We start from the raw sequence: 16,391 nt of genomic DNA, 5'->3' as shown, positions 1-16,391 counted from the left end.
CCCAAGAACATACCACAATCAGGCCCAAATTAGGAGTGGATGCAGTGTCCATCCAGCCCATGCAGGAAGTGTGATGAGGACGAGGGACGGAGGAGCAATTGGATCGGGGACACAGGAAGGTGTCCTCTCACTGTCCAGGCTTGTGTGCAGCGTCAGTTGTTGGCCCCCCATGGTCAGCACGATGAGATTGAAGGAATATGGCAAGAAGCCTTGGATCCACCAGAGAGTGCTCCCTGGGAGCCAGAGACGGCCTTTGCTGTAGGGAGGTTTACAGATCAATTCGCCAGACTTATTTTGTAAGCATTTAACCCACCAAGCAGGCAGAATACAAAGACGAATGTTTCATGGTCTCGTCCCTTTAAACTTGACCATCGACACGGGGAGGTAATATTTGCACACTGCCACACAACAGACACACCAATACACTCTTACACAAGACAGTCACATGCACACACATGCTGACATAACACAACCTTACAAGCATGTACACACACAATACACAGTTCACCCTCACACATACACACCTTATCCCATGGCAATTGTTGAGCAATAAGAGCCATTAAAAATACAACACAAACAAACTAGGGGCACGGCAGGGGAGGTTGGGGAGGAAATGGGGAGCTAACGAGCACAAGAAGACAATGTTCTGAAATTGATTGTGGTGGTGATTGTACAACTCATTTTAATATGATCAAAAGATTAAATTGTATGATATGTGAAGTATATGCTAATAAAACTTTTTAAAAGAAAAATGGCCACTCCTGTCCAGTCAGCTGCCCACCGGCTGTCCATGCCTCTCTCAAGAGGCAGTCTCCGACTGGGACCCAGGTCCTCATTCCAGGCAGACCCAAGAGTCAGCTGAACCACAGGCCTCCCTCCCGTCTGCCCACCTCCCAGCTTAAATGAGTGGCACTGCCCAGAGATGGACCCCATCAGGCTCTTCTTCCAACTGAGGGCCCGAGCTAGCAGTTAGAGACCCTAACTAGCGGTCAGAGGAACCTGGGTTTCTGAGCCCTGGCCCCAAGGGCTGTGTCCTAGAGATGTCCTCGAGCTGAAGCAGGTTGGTGGAGCACTATTATGCCCTCCCCTTCTCCCCTGTAGGGCCAGGGAGGGGGTAGTTGACTGTCAGGAATCTGAGCAAGGGCAAATAAATAGCTGATGTCTTCAGGGTGATGTGTGGATCCCTGGAGGAAGCCTTCCTTCTGCCCCGGTCATCTAACCTGTTCGAGTCACAGCCACCCCAGCTGTTGAGATGCCAAAAACTAAGCCCCACCCCCTGGGGTACAGATCATGATTTTGATGAAGTGTGGTATAGCAGTGGACTTAGTTGATCCAGGAGGCTAGGATCCTAAGCTTTCAAACCTGGAAAGTCAGTCTTGGAAGGGGTTTGCTTATGTCTGTGGAGTAGCTCAACTTGTGTCTGCAGTGAACAGCTGTCGCTGAATGCATGTATTTATTGCTATTTACACATAACTACAGGTACTTGCAAGGAACCCTCGTGGGGTAGCTGGTTACACGTTAGGAGGCTAACCACAAGGTCAGCAGTTCAATACCACTTGCCGCTCCTCAGGAGACAGATGTGGCTTTCTACATTCCTGTAAACAGTTACTGTCTTGGAAACTCACAGGGGCAGTTCGACCCTGCCCTATAGGGTCGCTGTGTGTCAGGACTGGCTCAATGGCAGTGAGTTTCGTTGTTTTTTTGACATAAGCATTGGGTTGCTAACCAGAGGGGCAGCAGTTTGAACCCAGCCCCACTCCGTGGGAGAAATGCATGGCAGTCTGCGGCCAGGAAAGATGTATAGCTTTGAAAGCCTTATGTCTGTTTGTTATGGATACTTTTCTCTCTTCTCACCTGTGCACCCACCTGTACGTACCCACTTACCAGTATGTCTGTCCCCATCCTTATGCCCTTAAACACGCATTTTGACTGTGCGCCGTTCAGTGCCCTATGTCCTGTTACACACACACACGATAACAAATCTCTACAATGTGAAGTGTACTTTCGTACCTCCAGCCCCACCCCACTCCCTGATAACTACCCATGAATCTTGATCTCTTTAGAGGGGTCTATATCTAGTCTGGTCTCCTTGTAAAAGAGGACTCGCAGAGTATTTGTCCTCATAAGCTTGACGTATCTCACTTAGCACTGTGGCCTCCACCTGCCAAGCTCTATGGGGACACCAGATTGAAGAGGACAAAGGATACCAGATAACGGATCCAGCCTCAGTAGGCAGTCAAAAGGAGTTGGGGAAGGAGCCATGTGAGGGGGTTTCAGAAAAGTAATGGAATTAAAAGATAATTAATGGAAAACTGGAATTAAAAGATAATTGAATTTCCCCACCAACTTTTGTTAAAGGACCCTTGTATATGTACATGGAGTCCTGGTGGTGTAGCGGGTTTCTTGGTGGGCTGCTGACTATAAAGTCAGCAGTTCTAAACCACTAGCCACTCCAAGGGAGACAGCTGAGGCTTTCTACTCCCGGAAAGATGGACAGTTTCAGAAACCCACAGGGGGAGTTCTACTCGGTCCTGTAGGGTCTCTGGGAGTCGGAATCAGTTCATTATTTGTTTTAATTGATTTGTTGTACAGACATGTACTATCTGGTGAGCGCAAGTTCCTGCCCGGCAAAGCTCTCTCCTTGGGGAATTTCACCTGCAGCAGGACAGCATCAGCTGAGGAAACAAACCAACCTCCAAACTGTGTGGAACAGGAACCTCGAGCCCAGGGGTAGCTAACACGGGTCAGACTGCATAGAGGAGGAGCCAGGATTCCGTGCAGCTGTCTGGCCTGGGCCCAGCCAGGTGGAGCCTTTGGTCTGAAGATTTTCTGTCAAGTGACGCGTGGCCACCAGAGGGCATCACCGCCCCACAGTGTGGTATTCTGGGCTCCCCACCAACTGGCTGGGGAAATTGGGATGAGCAAGGACTAGGAAACAGGCACAAGTCTCTGAGTTCTCTGGGGGAAGGCTGAGGAAAGGGGTGCCTCTCTCACCTGGATCAAACAGCACAGGCAGGAAAACACCGGTCTGTTTGATCAGAAGGCCTGAGCCTCCCCCTGCCTTCCCTCTCCTCTGTCAAATGGGCGCATGGTCCTCCTGCTACCCAACCTCCTTCCCAGCTCTGAGACCAGGATCAAAACACTCTGCTGCCCCTCGAGGGTCCTCTGGGGCTTCTGCCTGGCCATAGGAAAGGTCCTGGAGTGTGAACTTCAGTTCTATGGGGGCAGCAGGGGGGCTGCTATCATGTGGAGGCAGGGAGGGCAAAGTGACCCCGCAAGCTGGGGGGAGACTGCTGCCCCCGTGCCCACCCAAGGAGGACTGTCTCACAGGGCTGTTAGACACAGGTGTCATGTGGCTCCAGTGGCAACCCCCCTCCACCATTACTTCTCCAGGTTTCAGGCAGGGGGCCTTTTTTTGGGCCCTGGATAGTGGTGTGTCCCAGAAACGCCCTCGGAGAGCTCCCCCGCGGGAGGGAATGAGCACTGACTGGAGGTGGGAATAGAATCCATTGCCTTCCTTCAGCGGCTCCACCCCCACCCCGCCCCCCACCCCACCCCCACCCCAGATGCCATCTGTCTGGAACAGGCAACAGAAGGTCCAGGGGTCCATGTGTGCTAGTACTTCACAATACAGCCCCATGTTTCCCCACTGTCACTGCCTCGACCCCTCAGCTGATGGCCGCTTGGTGGTGCCAAGTTGGGAGGGGGGTGCGTGTATTGGGGGAGAGGGGGAAGAGAGCTGGTTCTTAGCTTTTTTGCAGTCCCTATCCCCTTCCCTCCCCTGCCCCCCACCAAGGAAGCAGCCTGCCATCTGGACCTGTGCGATCCTTGAGGGTGGAACACCACACACACACACACACACACACACATGCACGCGCGCACACACACCCTCCTGAAGGCGCCTGGGGGTCCAGGGGCCTGCAGTCAGGGAGGTAGACACAGAGGAGTAAGAAGTCATCCAGACCTGTGAACAGAGAGGGGCAGGAGGCATAGGAAGCCTTTCCTGGTGTCCCCACGTGGATGTGACCATGTGTCCCCTGTACTACCTATGTCACATGGTTCACATAGCACCTGTGGCACGTCCCCCTCCCTGCCAGGCCAACAACTTCTGTAAGCCCAGTGCCTTGCCACTACCTAGCCAGGAGCAGGGTTACATGTTGGTTGGAGGAAAACTGGAGCAAACCAAGGCTTGGGAGCCAGGCTGCTGGGTGTAAATCGTGTCCTGCTGAGTATCCTAGGACAAGAGACTTACCCTCTCTGGCCTCAGCTTTCTATCCGCAAGGGGTGATAACAGCATCTCTTCCATAGGGCTGACATGAGAACTGAATGAGCTACCACGTGTACGTATGTAAACGCCCACATAGGACAGTGTGCACGGTGCATGCACAGTACGTGCTCCATCAGCGCTTGCTTTAAAACCCTGGCGCTAACGCTGGCAGATCGGGGGAGGGGACAGTGCCTCGCGTTTTCAGTGCCCATATCAGGAGGAGCAGCCTCACCTTGTGGTGTTCACACCCCCGTGTGGTGTGGCTGCTCACTCTGCAGACGCCACGCGTGGTCTACTAGTTCCTCCTCTCACTTCTTATTCTGGTACCACTGACGACAGCGACTTTGGCTGGACTGTCCCCACATCTCCTCCTGGCAGCCAAAGTAACAGCCCTGGGGTGGTCCCTAAAACAGGCGCAGAGCATGACCAACTATCCCTCCCAACAGCCACTCAGCTCAGTCCCCGCACCCCCAGCCAGGCCCCACTTCTCTACCTTCCAGCACCCTGGCCCCACCAGACACCCCTGGGAGGCAGCCCCATCCTCTCTCTGCTCTGCCAAGTCAGGGATCTCTCTCCTCTGAATTTCACCTCTCCCCTACACAGCGCCACAGCCTCTTCCCCAGTTTCAAGCCTCCTAGTCCCCTGATCTTGAATCTTCCTCCCGGGTCCCCAGTCCCATCACAAGGACCCCCTACTGTCTCCCCACCCATGCCCACATTTCAAATCTCAGACACCTCCCCCCTCACAGGCCCCCTGCAGATGGCTAGGAGAACCCCTGGCCACTCCCCAGGGCTTCCTGCCTCTATCTCCGCAGCAAGGTTTTCCCCAAAGAGAGTCCAAGTGCCCCAGTCTCCCAGATCCAGCCCAGAGCGCTCTCGGGGAAACTTGGAGGGCGGGGCTCGGGACCCCGCGGCTCCTGGGGGCGGGGCCTGTCGTTTTGAGGGCGGGGCCTCGGGAGGCCGCGCCCCGCGCTCTGCCCAGGCCCCGCCCCGAGCCTATAAAAGGAGGGGGCCCGCGGCCACCCTGCTGGCTTCCCCGAGCCGCTGGTCGCGTCGCTTGCGGAACCACTACAGTCGCCCAGGGGCGCCCCGCGCCGGAACCATGACTCTCCGCCGGCTCAGGAAGCTGCAGCAGAAGGAGGAGACGGCGGCTGCCCCGGACCCCGCCGCCTCGGCTCCAGACTCGGAAGTCGCGCCCGCCGCGCCGGCTACGACCCGGGCCTCCGGCCCCCCCGCGGCAGCCGCGGCCCCTGGAGCCCCCGGAGACGAGCTGTACGCGGCGTTGGAAGATTACCATCCCGCGGAGCTGTACCGGGCGCTCGCCGTGTCTGGGGGTACCCTGCCCCGCCGAAAGGTGCGTCCCCCCCACCCCTTAACCCCCGAGACCCCCAGCGCTCAGGGTGCCCAGTGTCTCCTCATTAGAACCTGGGGAGTCCCATAACACTCCCACCCATGCTTGCTGACCCCACAACACGCCCTCCTTGGAACCCAAAGAGTCACCCCCTTCCCCAGCCCGCTGACCGCCCCCCCCACATGGACGTGTTTTGAACCGTGCTCACCCCCCTCCGCCCCCTCCCCAGAAGGTTCCAACCTTCCCCACCCACGGCCCCTGCTGCTCCTAAGGCTGTGGCCCCCGCCTCCATTCCGCCCCCCTCCCGGGTCCTGGTGGCTCTCAACTCCAGTCCCCACCCGCAGTCGCCGGTTCTCGCACCCCCTCTTTCCTCGCTCCATCTGGCTTTCGGCGCGTTCCCGCCCCGCTGCCCCAGGTCCAGGTGTCTCAGGACCCCCTCTCCCCTCGAGTTCTCCCTCAACTAAAAACGAGGAGAGGGGCTAGAGATGGGTCCTGCCACTCGCTCGCCCCCCGCAGGTTGAGGGTCCGAGCGCACTGGGTGGGGAGGGGAAGGAGGGCGGCTGGACTCCTGAGTTCTCCTGTGGTGGAAGTGCGTGCGGCCCTGGCTAGTTCGGAAAAGCACACCCTTCCGAGGGGGTGCCCCCGACTCCTGCGTTCCGGGCCTGACGCCTTGAGGCTCGTCTGGGTGACCGGCCCACGGCGCCCCTGGACTCTGGCCGGACCGGACGCGGTGGGAGGGGTCTCAAGGCACCCGCCGGGCAGGAAGGATGCAGACTGCACCCGCCCTCCCAGTGCCCTCTCCGTCAGGCGCTTCCTCTAGGCTCAGGCTGGGACATAGACCCAGGTTAAGAGGGGCTGGTGGTCTTTCCCTGTTCAAACTCAACCTTCTCCTCCTCCTCCTTCCCCCCTCCCCCCCTCCCCGGCCCCCCTGCTTAGCACCCCCCCCACACACACACAATGAACAGCTTGTTGAGAATTTGCATTTTATGAAAATCGTATGCCGAGACAAAGGGGTCTCTCTGTGCAGCCCAGTCCCTCCGCCCTGGCCCATTAGGGAGGTCTCCTCACCCCTGAGGCTAATCCTTGGTTCCGGAAAAAGAGGGCTCTCCTATAGTCCTTGCCCTGGCCACAAGGCACAAACCAAGGAGGCCCCAGCTGTTTGGGGATGTAGGGAAAGGCCTGGGCTGGGACAAGCAGCTTCCTTCAGGGAACAATAATTTAGGGCTGGAGGAGGTTTGAGTTACCTGAGGTTACTGACCCACTAGCAACTTTCAACTCCACCGCCCCTCCTCCAGACCTCAGTCCTTAGTACTGATATTCAGATAGTCAGACCAAGAGATAAGTTTTCGTTCTGAGATTTTTTTTTGTCCCAGAAAGGAACAAAGAAAGACAACAAGGTCCAGTCTCCCAGGTGGACATGGACCTGCAACTCAGACCCACGTTTGGGCTCTGAGAAATCGCTTGTTTTGTGGGCCCTCTCCTCCGCCCTGGCCCTTTCATATTGCATCTGGGATTTGGGCCTTACAGTCCTGGTGCCCCTAGCCAAGCTTTCTGAAGCCACTGTCTGTGATGGTGATGGTGACTGGAGGGAGACGGTGACTGGTGTCGCCGGGGTTCCCCAGAGTGCCTTGATAAAGGTGAACTTAGGGGACCCCGAGGAGTCATGGCGGTGTAGTTGTTACTGGGTGAGCTGGGAGCCCCATGGTCAGCAGTTCAAAACCACCAGCTGCTCTGAGGGAGAAAGAGGAGACTTTGTACTCCGTAAAGGGTTACAATCTCTGGGGGAGCCTGGGTGGGAGAGGTGTTCTACCCTGCCCTGTAGGGTCTTGGAGAGTCCCCACTGACTCCATGGGAGTGAGTTCTTGAGGCACCCCCTGCCCTTTCTGGAATCCCTTGGGAGGAGAAGCCCCTGCCATGACTTTTAGGGTCCAGGAGAAACCCTGCTAGAGTAATTAGCACCATACCTCCTAAATCAGCAGTGGGAGTGGGGTTCAGGACCCAGGAGGGCTATTCTGGGCAGAAAGCTGTGGAACGTTACAAATAATGGTGCCCAGCAAATAGTTCCACCAAAGCAGGTGTGCAGCTGGGGCTGGGGACAGACAGGTCACAGACTGAAGTGCTTGGTCCCCAGGAGAGGGGTCTCCCAGCACTGAGGGCCCCCGAGCAGCTGCTCAAGGTCAGCCCCCTCTTCCTGCCCAGGGCTCCGGGTTCCGCTGGAAGAGCCTCAGCCAGAGTCCCGAACAGCAGCGGTGAGTCACCACACCCCCAGGCCCGGCCTGGCCCGGTCCTGCGTGAGGTGCTGCGGGTGGGGGGGAAGAGAATATGACAGCCAGGGGGAGGCATTCTCTACCCTTCAAGCCTGGCTCCCCTGCTGGGAGTGAGGGGCAGGTGGGGTGTGGGCTGTGTGAAGGGGGGGCAGAGAAAGGAGGTGGGGGTTTTTGAGTCATCAGGTACTCCTCAACCCACCCCCAGTCCCTGCCAGTTAGCCCCCACCCCACAGGAGGTGGGGGAAGTCAGAGAGGGCTTCTGGAACAGGGAAAGGCCTTGCCCAGGTCTCCTGGTCCCCAGCAAATCCTGTGGGCCCAGCTGCTGCCTGGCCTGGCTGTTCCTGCCTCCAGTGTCTCCGTCCATGCTGGCCCCAAACCCAGACAGCTTCCTAGGAAGGGTCTGAGGTGTGGGCAGAAGTCAGCACCGACCCAGGCCTTGGGAGCCCACAGTCTCCTCTGCCCATGTTCCAGCCCCAACCTGGGCCTCGCAGCTCTGAAACAGGTCAGCGACTGCAGCCTCCTGGCAGATGGCTTGTCTGGCCCTTGAGCTAAGAGTGGTTTTTACACACTTAAAGGGTGATGAAACAGAACAAAGAACAGTATGTGACTGGTGTTTGGGCCTGTTCATCCCGCAACACGGGCTCTTTACAGACAAGATTTGCCAACCCCCCAGAAAGCTGGAGGGAACTGGGGTCCACCCCAACTTCCAGCCACCCCTCCCCCTCCTGCTTCAGTTCCTCCTGAGAGGAAAGGCCTGCCCTTCCACAGAGAGCAGGGGCGCAGGGGTGGGGGGACCTGGGACTTGCTACCCAGTTATCTGAAGTGGTGTGAAGGGTCCTGAGCTGTGGGCCTGGACCATCCTGAAGCTGGGAGGCTTGAGGGGGCCCTCTGGCCGCTGCCTCCACTCTGCCTCTAGCTGGGCGGGAAGGAAGGGGGCGGGGTGGGCAGAGGAAACTCTGGGCTCCCCCAGCAGGCCAGGGGCTGGAGCAGCTCCAGACCATTGTGTCCAGTGGGCAGGCCTTCAGTGCGGGAAGGGCCGGCCTCTGGGCGGGCTCCCCTCCCCCAGCCCTCACATCTGGTGGGCTGGCCCCACCGCAGCTGGGAGGAGCAGCTGTGGTCTGGGCTAAGCTCGTGACTGGCCCCTAGGGGTGGGGCCAGCCCCCCCAAGCTGTGGAGCAGAGGAGGCTCCAGGCTGGGGCCTGAATGTGAGGCTTTGGCTCATCAGAAGGAGGTGGTGCTGAGGGGCCTGCCACTGGGGCTCAACCCCAGTCAGCCCGGGTGCTTCCCACCGCTGGAGGTGGGATTTGTCCCAGGCCACTGGATGAAGCTGCATCTGGGGAAGGCCTTTCCAGCAATCTGATGGAGAGGGAGCAGTGTCTGGAGCCCATCAGCCCTTGGATGGTCTAGAGCAGCCCCCCTTCTCGGGGCCTCCCTGGAGGGCCAGGCTAGGGATGGAGGTGCAAAGCTCCTTCTGTTCCTGACATGCCCCCTGTGTCTGCTGCAGGAGAGTGCTGACGTTGGAGAAGGGGGATAAGGAGACCTTCGGCTTTGAGATCCAGGTGGGGAGAAGCTGAGAACCCAGTGGGTGGGGGAGGCCAGCCTGGGAGCAGGGTAAGCCCCACTCTGCCACTGGACTGAGTGTGTGTGTCCTCCCTGCCCTGTTACAGACCTATGGCCTTCACCACCGGGAGGAACAGCGTGTGGAGATGGTGACCTTTGTCTGCCGAGTTCATGACTCCAGCCCTGCCCAGCTGGCTGGGCTCACCCCCGGTGAGGCTCAGGACACAGAACTCTGAGGGGAGGACTATGACCTGGCTCTTCAAGAGAGGGTGACAAACCTCTCCTGAAGGCCATTCCCCTGCCTCTTCCTGCATTGGGGAGGCCAGAAAGGGGAGTGGTAGATAGAATCTGGGCTCAGGATTCCAGGCAAATCTGTCATTGCCTGTGTGACCTTGAGCAGTTCCATCTGTAAAATGGGACTAGGAATCCATCCTCCCAGCCCAGGGTTCCCTGGCCACAGGGCTCATGACTGCTACGTGGTAGCTGCTGGTGGTACTGCTGCTCGGCCTCCTCTGGGGACCAGGATGTGCAGGAGTTGAAAGAACTGATTCCATTGATGTTCTTTATGTCCTTGAGGATCAGGGCTTACACTGTCCAAAGTCTGCCCCCCTCTGGGGTATGGGTGTTGCTCCCTCTAAAAAGAACCCAGTGCCTCCTGTAGGATTCTCTGGGGTCAGCCAAATCTAGAACCCCCGGAGATTTCATTAATTGAACACCTCCCCCACCCCTACTCCAGTTCCATCACCATTCTCTTCCCTAACCCCTCATCTCCCTGCCCACTTACTAGAAGCGCCTGGTAGCCAAGTGGTGCATTGCAACTTTGCAAAAGTTGTTTGTCACCAGCGAAATGAGCCTGTAGAGACAGTGGCATGCCCTGCCCAGTCAGGAGCCTCTGCTGTGCCACGGAGTGGCAGAAGCCAGGCCCACCATGCCTGGGGCCAGGGCTAGTTTGCAGCATGGCACTGCTCACCCTGCCCCCTCTCAGGTTTGGCAACATGTGGGCTGGAGAGAAGTCATCAGCTCTGGGGGCAGCCACAGAGGAGGGAGGGGCTGACAAGGCTCGGTGCGTGGGGACAGCATTTCTGCAGGTGGGGTGAAGTTACAGGCGTAGAAGAGCCGCTGAAGTCCCTCACCTCCAAACCGGGGTGGGAGGCCGTGTGGGCTGCTACCCAGACTATGGCTGTGGACGGTGGGTGCTGGCTGTGGGTTTGTGGACGGGTGCTTAGAAGGGGGTGGAGACAGACACCAGAGAGGTCTCTGCTGCAGTATGGTTAGGAGTGGGGAAGGACGAGCCGAGTGCTCTACAGGGGTTATTGTTGCCCACCCGACTAAAGCAAGGCCTGGGAGTCTTCTCTTAAGCCCCACGGAAGAAGAGATGCTGAGCCCTCTCTGTCTGCAGGGGACACCATCGCCAGTGTCAATGGCTTGAATGTGGAAGGCATCCGCCATCGAGAGATCGTGGACATCATCAAAGCATCCGGCAACATTCTCAGGTGTGTCTGGGGCCCCGTGGTTCCCCGAGGCTGCCGCTGGGCCTCTGGGCGTTTCCTCCCCCTGTCTGCTCACTCGGGTTCCGATTCCGATTCCTCACCCTCCATAGGCTGGAAACTCTGTATGGGACGTCCATTCGGAAGGCGGAGCTGGAGGCCCGTCTGCAGTACCTGAAGGTAAGCTCGTCCAGGGCATACCCAGCTTCCACCTCTTTCTTCCCACACACTGCCCCTGCCTCTTTGTTTTGTTTTTTTCCCGGGGGGCGGGGGTGGGGGCAGTGGGGAACAGGAAGGGTCATTTGTCCACACTTCCTTTTAACCTGGAGGCTTCTTTTTGTTGTTCACTGCTGGCTTCCCTTTGCATGCTAGCTCCTGACACTGGGGTGGGGGCTGTCTTGCAGCAAACCCTGTATGAGAAATGGGGCGAATACAGATCCCTCATGGTACAGGAGCAGCGGCTGGTGCACGGTGAGTAGATTAGGGGCATCAAGGGCCATCCACTGACCATACCCCCGCCCACCCCCCTCCTCCACGTGTCTCCTTCATCTATCCAGAGGGTGACTTCTCCTGCCAAAGCACAGAGAGGTCGCAAGCCACTATGAGCACTCAGTCTCTGGGTGGTGCAAGCAATTACGGGCTTGACTTGCTAACCAAGTCTGGACCTTTCGAAGCCACAGGCCTGGCGGTCTACTTCTGAAAGGTCACAGGTTTCTTTTTATATATATATAAAGACCTGTGGGGAAGTTCTATTCTTTGCTTGCCGTGAGTCAGACGGCAAGGAAGACCACCACGGACTGGAGGACAGCCCTGCCCTGGGCTTAGGCGCACACCCTTTCAGAAGGGAGGTGGGAGATGTTCCCAAGGCTCGAAGCACTGGCGTCCCTGTGTCCTGTGTCCCAGCAGCCTCCCTGGGGAAGCCCCTTTAAAATGGCGTTCAGAGGCTGTGACTTATCAAGGGGTCACCCAGGTGGTCACCAGGAAGGACTATTCCCCTCCTCCACCCCCCTCCTCACCCCATGCCCCCTGATGCCCTGCAGCAGCAGAGACATCTGGCCCCAGGCCTGAGCCACTGTGTGCTCTGCCCGCAGGCATCGCCGTGAAGGACCCCAGCATCTATGACACCCTGGAGTCCGTTCGCTCCTGCCTCTACGGAGCCGGCCTGCTGCCCGGCTCGCTGCCTTTCGGGCCGCTGCTCGCTGCGCCTCGGGGCGCCCGCGGGGGCTCACGGCCAGCCCCGGGCGACAACGACGACGCTGTCTACCACACCTGCTTCTTCGGGGCTGCCGAGCCGCCCGCGCTGCCACCCCCGCCGCCCCCCGCCCGCGCGCCCGGCCCGGGCCCGGCGGAGAACCTGGCGCTGCCAGGGCTGTTCGCCGAGCCGCGGGCCCTGCTGAGCCGCAGCGCGAGCGTGCGGTGCACCGGCCCCTGCGGGGGTGGCGGCGGGGGCGCGCCGGGCGCGCTCTGGACTGAGGCCCGTGAGCAGGCCCTGTGCGGCCCCGGCCTACGCAAAACCAAGTACCGCAGCTTCCGCCGGCGGCTGCTCAAGTTCATCCCCGGACTCAACCGCTCCCTGGAGGAGGAGGAGAGCCAGCTGTAGGGGCAGGGGCGGGCGGGGGGGAGGTATTTATTTATTTATTCGTTCTTTCCAGCCAATGCAAAAAGGAGGGGGTCGCGGGGACCTCGGGAGTCCGGGGCTGCGGGCGAGGGTCCTCGCCAGCCCCGCAGGCCCGGTTGGGGGAGCCCAGACTTGGTTACCCCTCCGAAGCACAGTGAGAACTAGCCTGGGAGAGAGCCAGCGAGCTCGGGCTTGAAAGAGGTTCAGGGGCCCAAGGTTGGGGTCTCCTAGCCTGCGCCTGGGTCAGTAGTGCCTTGTGGGGTGTCCAGGAAAACTCCCGGGGGTGGGGGAACCCGCCCCACGAAGCCCTCTTCTCAGCTTTACTTGCCCCCCACCCCCCACCCTCCGCCTTGAAGGGGAACCATGGCCCTCCACACATCCACCGTTACGGTTAACCAGTGGGACCCCTGTGGGGGCGAAAGGTGCTGGTCCCCCTCCCTCTCAGCCTTGACCCCTAAGGGCTTGGCTCCTCTCAGGGGCTTGTAACTAGGTCGGGTCAGGCTGGGCAGGGGTCCTGGATCCCGCACCCCCCTGAGGAACAGGTGTGGGCATGCCCAAGCTTGGTGGGCCGGCACACAGACTGTTCCTCCGTTTCGCTGTGGTTGCTTTCTCACTACAAACTGTATAAACGGACGTGGTTTTTTTCATCTCTCTCTGTGTGGTGACTGCCTGAGGGGGCGGGCTGGGATCAGGCAAGCTCTGACTCCCCTATGCATCCCCTTCCCCATACCCCCCCCCCCACATGCACACATACACTCTCTCTTTTACATCCCATTTGCTTGGAGTCTGCAGCCAGGAAAAGCCTCCGGGAGATTCTAACGAGTATGGGCCTGAACTAGAGCGCGCACCATCTTCAAAACCAGGGGCCTCTTTGATTAAGTAAACCTTGAACCTCCCTATCCAAACACACAGAGCAGATGGTGTCCATGGCTTGTCTAAAGAACTAGCTATCCCTGTGGAATGCCTAGCGCCCTCCCCTGGGGCCTGGAGTCTCCCTGAGGAGCTGAAGCCAGATCTCCAGGGGACCTGCAGCTTTGTCCACCCATGGTGTAACGAGCCCAGTGTTGGCCACGTGGTCACTATCATGAAATCCCTTAAGGACATCCCTGATGCCCCAAATAAGATGCTAGCTCCTCGGGCTATGGGAACTGGCCCCTGCCAACCTCACCTGCTTGCCCACCCCTCACACCTGCTCTGGCCGGTGACCACCTTGCTATTTCTGCAGACCACCACCCCTCCGTTGCAGCCTCTGCACCTGGTGCGTTACCATGGTGCCTTCAGGTTTCAATTTTGTCCCTCCAAAGTCCTTCCCACCCAGTGTGGAAGATGCACAGACCCCCTCCGTGGCTGTCACAGAGCTCCGCTGTATTCCCACCGCAATATTCTTCACCATCTGAAACGGACCTTTATAGGTGTGGGGGTTTGGTTGACCTCCTGTCCCTTAGGATGTCAGGTTCTTGAGGCAAGACTCAGGACACCTGTTTTCTTCAATGCACCAGGTCTTGTCTGGCACTCGCTGTTAATGACTCCTGGTGACCCCACAAGGGGTCTCATGGTCTGTAGGTTTTGGGGACTGTAGCTCTTTATAGGAGGAGAGCATCCTTTCTCCCAGGGAGACATGGGTGGTTTTGAGCTGTGCTGACCTTGTGGTTAGCAGCCCAACACAGAAACTGCTCCACCAAACAGTCGACAAACTCACTGCCATCGAGTTAATGTTGACTCTGACCATGCAGGACTGGGTAGAACTGCCCCTGTGAGTTTCCAAGACTGTTATGCTTAATGGGATTAGAAAGCCCTGGCTTTCTCACACAGAGTGGCTGGTGGTTTTGAACCACTGACCTTTCAGGTAGAAGCCTAATTCGTAACCACCAGAACTCCATATTGCTTGGCACTAGCAGATAGAATCAAAACCCAAGCCCAAGGATGTCAAGGGGATTTCAAGTCAGGGTAATGCCCTAGATTCAAAGGATAAGACCGAGTTCCAGAGGGTGTTTTTAACGTGTTTTGTTTCTTTCTGCTTGAGAAATACTGAATGTGCTCTTGACTGGGTTTTCCAAATCCAGGCCTTTGCACATTTCATCATGATACTTTGTATTCTTTTTCTTTAAATCATTGTCTTGGGGGCTTGTACAACTACCACTTATCACAAACCACACATATATCCATTGTGTCAAGCACTTTTGTATATTTGTTTCCCTCATCATTCTAAAAACATTTGCTTTCCACTGGAGCCCTTGGTGTCAGTTTCTCATTTTTTTTCCTCTCCCTCCTCCGCGATACTTTGTATTCTTGACCACCCTTTGAAACCTTCTGGTCAGCTTTTTCACTTCACCACTTGTGGCCGTTACATAAACTCCTGTCAACTTGCGAAGGGGCGGGGTCTAGCCTGTCAATTAGGTCGCAGCTTGATGACCTCATTTGGAAGCCCTACAGAGATAAATAGCTCACTGGAGGCCAGATCTAGACAAACTCTCTGCTTGTCTCCCTGGGAGACATCCCTGTTGACAAGCCACATGGAGCTATGCTGATGGCAGACAGAGCCTTGTTGCTGGAAGAGCCATGTGGAGACCCATGCCAGCGCTAAGATGCTCCCTTCCACCGCCACTGGATCCACAGACTTTTCACCCACTGGCCTGTGATCTTCCTGCAGTCTGTGTCATCGTATGTGTTGCCTGAGTCTGAAGAGGAATTTACAGACTGGTATCGGACATATGGGCTGATATCAAACTTATGGACTTGATCTGGATGGGGCTGGGATGTTTTCTTAATATACAATTACTCTTTCATATAAAGTTCTTTCTTATACACATATGAGTGTCTCTGGATTTGTTTCTCTAGTCAACCCAGACTAACACACCACTACTTCCCTTCGCTTTAGCTATTCCACACTCAAGAGCAGGTTTCAGACTCTCTTTTGAAATCCATTTTCATCTTTGTTTCCTGTCTTTTTTTAAAATAAAATACTTTTACTGGGGGCTCTTACATCTCTTATCACAATCTATACATTCCACCAACATGTCAAGTACATTTGCACATATGCCGCCATCATCATTTTCAAAGCATTCTCTTCCCACTTGAGCCCCTGATCTCAGCTCCCCGTTTTCTTTCCTGTCTTTTTAATGGCCTTTTGATTTCTTCATGTCTTCACCCACATTCATCTGGTCTTTGGACATTGGGTGCTCAGTGTATCAATCTATTCTTGAGAGGCTAGCATATGACCAAGAACCTAGGGTGTTGAAGGAAGAAGTCTTCGCTACACTGCAGGCACTGGTGAAAAACAAGACTCCAGGAATTGATGGAACAGCAATTTCAGTGTTTCCACAAACAGATGCAACCCTGGAGGTGCCCACTCTTCTCTGCTAAGAAATTTGGAAGGCCTGTCCAACCAACACGAAGGTTTTCCATATTTGTGTCCATTCCAAGGAAAGGTTTCCCAACGGAACAATATGATAAATACCACACACAAGTACAATTTTGCTAAAGATGCTTTAAAAATGATTGCTGCCGTCCATCAACAGGGAGCTGGCAGAAATTCAAGCTGGGTTCTGAAGAGGACTTGGAGCCAGGGACATCACTGGTGATGTCTCAAGGTTCTTGGCTGGAAGGAGAGAGTGTCAGAAAGATGCTTATCTGTGCCCCATTGAATGTGCAAAGGCAATCAACTGTGGATCATAACAAAGTACGGAGACGATGAGAATTCCTGAACGTAACTGTGCTTCATGGAGAGCCTGTACATGGACGAAGATGCAGTGTTCAGAAAAAGGGGAGACTGTGGGTGCACATGGGTCAAGGGATGTGCTGGGATCATATCTATCTTATTTCATCTGCATGAGGAGAAAACA

The 16,391-nt window shown here is 56.6% G+C and overlaps 1 protein-coding gene across 1 annotated transcript; it reads left to right on the top strand.

Annotated features, from left to right (window-relative positions):
* The first annotated feature begins 5,308 nt into the window (after positions 1–5,308).
* Positions 5,309–15,360, top strand: TAMALIN (trafficking regulator and scaffold protein tamalin). The gene is made up of 8 exons (XM_075551658.1): positions 5,309–5,620; positions 7,817–7,866; positions 9,389–9,443; positions 9,552–9,654; positions 10,844–10,937; positions 11,045–11,111; positions 11,336–11,402; positions 12,023–15,360. The coding sequence occupies exons 1-8, from the start codon at positions 5,369–5,371 to the stop codon at positions 12,529–12,531; spliced, it is 1,197 nt and encodes a 398-aa protein (XP_075407773.1). The 5' UTR covers positions 5,309–5,368; the 3' UTR covers positions 12,532–15,360.
* Positions 15,361–16,391: the final 1,031 nt, after the last annotated feature.

Source organism: Tenrec ecaudatus, chromosome 6, assembly GCF_050624435.1.
Source record: "Tenrec ecaudatus isolate mTenEca1 chromosome 6, mTenEca1.hap1, whole genome shotgun sequence".
In the NCBI taxonomy this organism is placed as follows: Eukaryota; Metazoa; Chordata; class Mammalia; order Afrosoricida; family Tenrecidae; genus Tenrec; species Tenrec ecaudatus.
The sequence above is the reverse complement of the archived record's forward strand: the minus strand, read 5'-3'. Positions and strand labels throughout refer to the sequence as shown.

Excerpts from the sequence above, each read along its gene's own strand:
- TAMALIN (XM_075551658.1), top strand. The coding sequence starts at position 5,369 with ATGACTCTCCGCCGGCTCAGGAAGCTGCAGCAGAAGGAGGAGACGGCG. Across the intron at positions 9,444-9,551 it reads CCTTCGGCTTTGAGATCCAG|ACCTATGGCCTTCACCACCG; the intron begins GTGGGGAGAAGC and ends GCCCTGTTACAG. Across the intron at positions 10,938-11,044 it reads GCATCCGGCAACATTCTCAG|GCTGGAAACTCTGTATGGGA; the intron begins GTGTGTCTGGGG and ends CACCCTCCATAG.